General features: G+C 38.7%; 1 protein-coding gene across 1 annotated transcript in view; it reads left to right on the top strand.

The window, feature by feature from the left end:
- ATP9B (ATPase phospholipid transporting 9B (putative)) overlaps positions 1 to 7,463 on the top strand; it is a 291,524-nt gene that overhangs the window by 133,413 nt on the left and 150,648 nt on the right. Inside the window, 1 exon segment of the mRNA XM_032293812.1 lies at positions 5,336 to 5,509. Within this exon segment, the coding sequence (XP_032149703.1) occupies positions 5,336 to 5,509 (174 nt within the window).

Here is a 7,463-nt window from a genome sequence, read left to right on the forward strand (position 1 = left end):
GCCCTGGGCTCTGTAGGCCTCAGGGAGGGATTTCATACCAAGAGGACAAGGGGTGGACATGTGGTTCCTGGGCTCTGAAGGCCTCGTGGGGGGATTTCACACCAGGAGAACATCTCAGAGGTGGACACACAGGCCCTGGGCTCGGTAGGTCTCAGGGAGGGTCTTCACATCATGGACAGGCACATTCATCTAAGGAAACCTGCCCTGAAACTTTCTTCATGCTGCTGTCTTGGTGTTGCTGAGAGGCATGAGTGTTACCAGCCTCTATGCTAGGTGGTGAGTATGGTCAGTGCTGGCCTGGCCTCACGCCGAATGGCTGCACTTGCGGGGTGTGTTACCCCTGCCAGTTACCACAGAGCCAGGCTGCACCTGGACCAGAATGGAGTCCAGCTGCACCTTCCTCTAAAGCCAGTATCCTCAATCGCTTGGCCTCAGTAGTGATATGAAAGCATTAATGATGCAGGACCCAGAAGCTGACACATGGGGAGGAGGCTTACATTTGCCATATGTAGTTATTACAGCCTGTTTTTCACATCTTATTGATACTGATTATTGTTAATTATGGATCATTCATGAAGATAGTAATGCTTCTCTTTTTAAAATACATTCCATTTTTTGTTTCCTGGGGCCTGTATAAACGTAAATTAAACGTTGTTACTGATCCCTAGTCCTGTTGATTTGTGGCCCTTCTTCTGAGGGAGACTAAAGCTCCTTGAGCTAAGGCTTTTGAGACATCATGTTCAGTTCCCTGGACAGTTTTCTCTCCTGACCTTAGTTCTCTTGATGACCTTGGCAAGTGGGAGCCACTAGCTGGACAGTAACTGGGCCTCATAACATGCCAGCCCTATCCCACCCTTGCTGTTCTCTTTGCCATCTAGCATTCAGTGCCATGTCTTCCTAGTGGGCATAAAGATGGCTTTTAAACCATCCACTCGAGAAGCTTAAGTAAGGTGCCTTTAATGTTAGTTTGTGCTTGAACATCTTTAAATGTGAGCTTTTTCTTTAATTTCAACTCTTAATACAAACATATCTTTATTTAAAAGGCTTATTAGTGTGAACAGCTACCAAATTCTGTATATTATCACATGCTATATCCTAAGGAATGTTCGAAAGACTTTAAGATTTCCAGAGTAACCTAAGCACTCTTGTATTCTTTGTAATTGATTCTAAGTCTAGAATTCCTTTTAACCTTTAAAAGTTGTATGTCAGTTGAATTCAAGTTGACTCTGAAGGGGAGGTGAACTTGGTCCTTCTCCCCTGTCCTAGGGCTCTGAATGCTTGGAAACCAGGACTCCAGTTAGACATGACAGACAGATGCACCAGAAAAGAGGTGACCGAAGGCAGGACACAGGGAGCCTGCTGTGCTGCCTGAGGTTGTGCTTCCCATGTGGATTTAGAAAACTTGTTCTCTAAAATACAGAACCAGGTCCTGGAGAACTGCCATGTTTATTATAGTGAGGAGCATACGAAGGAGTATTCCTGATGCTCAGCTGCTACAAACCTGGAAAGAAAGCTGGGCTCCCTAAGGCAGGGTCAACAAAAGTATGACAGGGCTGTCAGAGGGCAGTCCCTGGCCACGTGGACCTAACCTGGGTGCAGGTCTTCTGGTCACTCAGTGGGCCAGCCACGTGGTGTCTAGGCCTGGGTGTGGGTCTCCTGTGTCTCTGTGTCCTGGCTGTGTGGACTCGGCCTGGGTGTGGGTCTCCTGTGTCTGTCTCTCAGCTGTGTGGACTCTAGACCTCTTGTTGGGGTCTCATTTGTACTCTGTATGCCAGTCTTGGTCTAGATTTTTTACATCCTGGGACCCAGTTCACACTTGTCATCAGTTTTCCTACACTCAGGTGTGGTAAGAGTTGTGTGTGCAGTCTCAGTGTCTGCCTTGCTATGGGGTCAGCCAAGGAATGCCTGCCTCAGGGAGCAGTGCACGCTGAGTTTTTGTGGCAGTTGGCTCCTGGAGGGCATCAGTAAGTTGGAGTGTGTCAGAGGCTGGTGTGTGTGGCCCTGCCTGCTTTTGCTAATGTTATCCAGCAGGTTTGTGTTGTATAATTGATAGTCAACAAATACATGGATTTGTTAATACCTCTGTCTCTCATTAGACACATGTGAAATATGTATTCTTTTTTTTTTTAGTAAGCATTTCACATTCTTTTGATTTAATAGCTTAAGGCCATTAATTGTTTCGTTAAAGTGGTCTAGGTTTTATATTTTGTGTTTTTATACAATTTTCTGTGAATCATCTTAATTTGAGTTTGTGAGGATTGGTTTATTATCTGCAAATTAAATATATCAGTGTTTATAAATAGCAACTAAAAGAGTTGCATTGCAATAGGCTGATCATTTGAAATATTAAGTGGACTACTTGTTTTAAAGTGCTGGGTTATGTTTTGTGATATAAATTAGAAATGTTTATATAAAGGAGAGTATCTTTTTCTACAGAATTTGACCTTGTTAGCATTCTTTGTCTTGCTTTGCATCATGAAAATTGTTTGCTTAAAATACAAGTGTACTGTCAATTAGAAGGTGGTATGATTTTGCGTGAAATTTTCTATATGGCATACAGCAAGGAAGTCACATAATAACTAAGAAAGTAACTGTTATCCCACTTATGCGAAATTGTGATTGAACAGAAGTTGGACGTAGAATTGAACTGTAGAATGCCTTGCAGACTTGAACCACATAGTAGCCTCTTTAGAAGCTTTAGAAGCAGGCTAAGTCTCAAGAGCCCTAGTCACAGGGTCTGTGGAGCATAGGAGTAAGTGTGGTCATATTTTATGCCTCTTTTTTGGACCCAAAGCATCTGAATATTTTATATTCATTTTTAACTGTAGTCAATTTGAAGTGTGCAGTTATGGATCAGGTAAATGTAATCACTGGCTTTGAAGACTAAGTGCTCCTAAATCTTTTAAAATGCTTTACTGTAATAAATGGAGTTAAATTTTTGATTTCATTATGAATACTGGACCAGCAGTGTTTCTAGGGTCCTGTTAAGAACTGGTTTGTTGTTGTAGTTGTGGTCCTCCCACCCACCGAGACTGAGTCCCGCCCTCTTGCCCAGGCTGGAGTGCAGTGGCTCCGTCTCAGCTCACTGCAACCTCCGCCTCCCAGGTTCAAGCAGTTCTTCTGCCTCAGCCTCCTGAGTAGCTGAGATTACAGGCACCCACCACCACGCCTGGCTAATTTTGTGTATTTTTAGTAGAGATGGGGTTTCACCATGTTGGCCAGACTGGTCTCAAACTCCTGACCTCACCTTGGCCTCCCAAAGTGTTGGGATTACAGGCGTGAGCCACTGCTCCTGGCCGGTTGTGGTTTTAATCTACCAACATAGTCCTGAACTCAGTTCTTTCTGATGTAGAAGTTTCTCCAGTTGGAGCCCGTTGTGAGGGAGGTAGACCTTGATTTTACTCTGAAAATATGGGTTAAAGTTTTGGAATTCTCCTGTTCACGTATTTTATTTACTGAGAAATCTTTGTGACATTTTGTATTTGTCATGTTCAGCTTCCTCTTATGCAACACAAAATCAGTTGGTGATACTTTGTTGCCCTTTTGTGTCTCGTTTTCATAATCTGTGGTTAACCCCCTTTCCTCTGTTCTTTTTTCCTTGTATAAGGGTTTTACTCAATCTTTTAGCCTAGGAGAATGGAAAATGTTCCAAATATTTCTGTATTGATTCTAGTTATGCCAGATATTAAAAAGCATGACAGAGAAATTCATTTACTCTAATTGTAGTGAGTATTCATTTTTCATGAGAATCAAGTGAGAGAATACGTATGAGAGCCTTTAGCAAACCTTAACAGACTGTACAAATATTGTACCAGGACCTCTTGAAAACTTAGGTGTGCCCTGTCATTTATCACATTTAATTTTGGTACTGTAAATTGTAAGGCCACTCTAGAATCCACTTTGCTCATCAATCTGCTTTTAGGTCAAGGTATTCTAGCTTGATTAATTCTTGGAAAGGCTTCTCTGAGATTTGCTCATTTTGTTAATGTTAAAAAAATTAATTTTGCAGTTTGCCTTGTTATAGCATTATGATAATTTAACATTAGCGGGATGTTTATATTTTGATTAAGTTAAACTAAATTGATGAAACAAAATTCTGATCAGATGATATTTAATATTTAGCTTCACTGATATAAAGTAATTCTATGATTTCTTTTTTGAAAGCTTTTTATAGTACTATTGTATTATTATATATTTGATATTTCTTTGCATAGTAAGTATAGTCTAATCTCAGAAGTTTATGTGGACAATAATAGTCAAGACGGCATTTGTGCATCTGGGAGCTTGTATTCAAAGTGTGAGCTGGCTGTGCCTTCATGAACTTTTACAAACTGAAGCCTCACACTTTCTCAGTGACACTCAATCAAAAGAGAAATATATATAATCTCTACACATATCACTGCTGGGGAATACTTTACATCTTCCTCCTTCGGAGATTTTCTAGAGAGGAAGGTGTAAGCTATGTGATGTGTATGATATGTAACATATCAAGGTTCACAGAAAGCTGAAAGAGTTCATATCAATCATCTTTACTTCAAAGAGCCTGTCTTATGATGCTCTAAATTTTACATGTTAATTTAATGTGACATCAAAGTGTTTTTGTATAATTATTATAGTTAATTCTGTAATGATAATAGCACTGAGTATTATGTGTATATACTTTCTCACCTTAATTGTTTCTCACCTTCAACATTTACAAAAAGTTAAGGATGACAATTAGGAATATAAATTATATATGGCTGCAGTTTCAGAAAGAGACTTACGGTTTTTAATACTGACGTTCTAGAAATAAGTGCCCTTTAGCCTTTGCAATCTCTGGGTCATTCCAAGAGTATTTTATTCTTTTCTCTTAAGTTTAAAAATTATTGTATCTTTTTATGTATAAAAGAGAGTAATAGCTTCTAAATGCAAAATCAAATATTGTTTTTTGTGATATTCCTATTTTAATTGAATACATTTTGAAATGTTAGCAAAGGCTGTCACTGATAATTAGTAATACTTTGATCTTTACAGTGGAAATATACTAAAAGAAACTGGTTCAACTGGTACCATCTTTGTTTGAAAGTCAAAGGACAAGTTTGATCAGTTAACCTCTTAATTAACCTTCAGTGATAGAACCACCATTTTAGTAGACAGTAGTGAAAGACCATTGTCATTCTTTCTGTTGTCAGTGAAAACAATATTAGTACATTTCCTAATGTTATAGGTAGGTACATTTGTATTGCTTAACAAATCATTTGACTTTATCAGAGTCCATTTTTAGAGCTGAGATTAGATTTTCTTAAAATAGCCAAAATAAATACACTATTGGATAAATTTATATAAAATAAAATAGTGTGATAATGCTTTCCGTCAAAACAGTTAATTAGAAAGTGTTGTCTTTTACTCATCTTTAAAGTATTTCTATAAGGACCACTTTCATGTTTTTGCAGGTACTGTAATAGGTGTTGTCATTTATACTGGAAAAGAGACTCGAAGTGTAATGAACACATCCAATCCAAAAAATAAGGTAGGCTAGATTGAGGAGCAACTGCTTTGATGAACTTGTTTTTTCTTTCAGTGACAAAGTCTGCATAGTTCTGAATAGCTCATTCTTTTGGCTTAATATATTTCTTAAAATAGACTTTCGAAAATGTTGGTGACTTAGGATATGAATGTTTATATAACAACATTCTCATACTGAAGAATTTCTAAAAGTAACGTTGCTTGGCTAATCAGTTTTATATGTGTCTTAAATTTTCATCGTTAGATATATAATTTGCCTATAATTTGACAGTTAATTGTGGCTGTCTAATTTCTTATCTTCAGTCTATTTATTTTACAATTTGTACTCTTTTATGCTGATGGTTCATTTTAAAATAAAGGAATCTGTATTAATTTTTTTTAGTATTTAATTTGATGTTATAGTATTAAACCAGTTTATTTTCATTTTATAAGAAGCATATTGAAAGCCAAAATTTGGTTTTAAAGACTGATTATATCCTAAATTGGTTATACTTCTAAAATTGTTATTTATGCATCTAATGTGTGTAAATTTAATCATAACAGAAAGTCTGAATCATCAGTAGTTGCTATCATCATGATACCATACATGAGATGAAGCCACAGTATGTGCTAACATCCAGTTAATGAGAAGCTCTTCTTGAGTATTGATTTTACTCATTTTTATTTAAAATGTAATTTGTGTGCATTTAAATGAAATGAAAAATCTTTACATGCATTTATGCCTCACTCTGTGGGTAATTAATAGTAAAAGCTATCTTTTGGTATTTTTTGCTGGAAGTCTTACTACAGCACAGTGGAAATCAAATAATTCTTTGAAAAGACAGGCCAAGCGTAGTGGCTCATGCCTCTAATCCCAGCATTTTGGGAGGCTGGATCACTTGAGGCCAGAAGTTTGAGACCAGGCTGGCCTCAAGTGATCCAGCCTCCCAAAGTGTCTCTACTAGAAATGAAAAAATTAGCCAGGCATTGTGGTGGGCATCTGTAGTCCCGCTATGCATTAGAACATTCTAGTTTTGTGGTCAGGCGTGGTGGATCGCCTGTAATCCCAGCACTTTAGGAGGCTGAGGCACCTACAAATTCTAGGGGTTTTATTTATGATGTTTGAGGGTAAATTTAATTTTCAATATGAATTTAAAATCTTAAAAGCTCCACTGCCTTTTACTCTGACTTTTTTTAGCCCATCTTTTTCTTCATTCAACTTATTTTCTGTCATTTTTTTCCTCCAGTCAGTCTCTATTATTTCTTCCCACCTCTATCCATTAAGCTCTTTATCAGGGTCCTGACTGTGGATTGGAGCGGCCTCTTAGTTTTGCAACTGTGCTTTGGAATCCAGCCCTGGAAGCTCGCTGCTGAGTCCGTGCCCAGGCCTTGGTGCACGCTGGTGCTTCACTCAGTGCATTCATCCTTCCTTCTGAAGTGGGGTTGGACTCGCGTGGGGTTGAAGCCAACCCTCATTGCTAGTCAAGAAATGGTTATAACCAGCTTGTGCAAGGCAATAGGTTCTGTACTGTCTAGCTACCGTGTGGCCTAGAAACTCTTCCAGTTTCTACCGTCTCTGCACTCTTTCACTCCCTCTTCTTTTCCCTGTTCCTCTCTCCTTGTCCTTTCTTAAAAAACTGCCTTCTAAATTTACTTAGTGTTGGCATAATAGATCTCATAATTGAAAGGGCATCTTTGGCGTTTTACAGAACTGGATTTAATTCTTGCTGTTTACCATGTTAGCTTTTCAACCTGATATACAAGTGAGTGGCTGGTATCTTCCTGGTGCTTAATACATGCGCAGTCCTCCCTTCCCAATAGGGATTCACAGTAGCAGTTACAGCTCCAGCTTGGAGAGCACTTACCACGTGGTGGGCACTTTTCTAAAACTTTACATGCATTAATCTCGAATGCGCAAGACAGCTCCCAGGGAGAAGAGTGTGTTCCTGATTGTAGAGCAGGGGAGATTGCAGGGCATG

This window comes from Sapajus apella, unplaced genomic scaffold, assembly GCF_009761245.1.
Source record: "Sapajus apella isolate SASKATOON/1434 unplaced genomic scaffold, GSC_monkey_1.0 scaffold30, whole genome shotgun sequence".
NCBI lineage: Eukaryota > Metazoa > Chordata > Mammalia > Primates > Cebidae > Sapajus > Sapajus apella.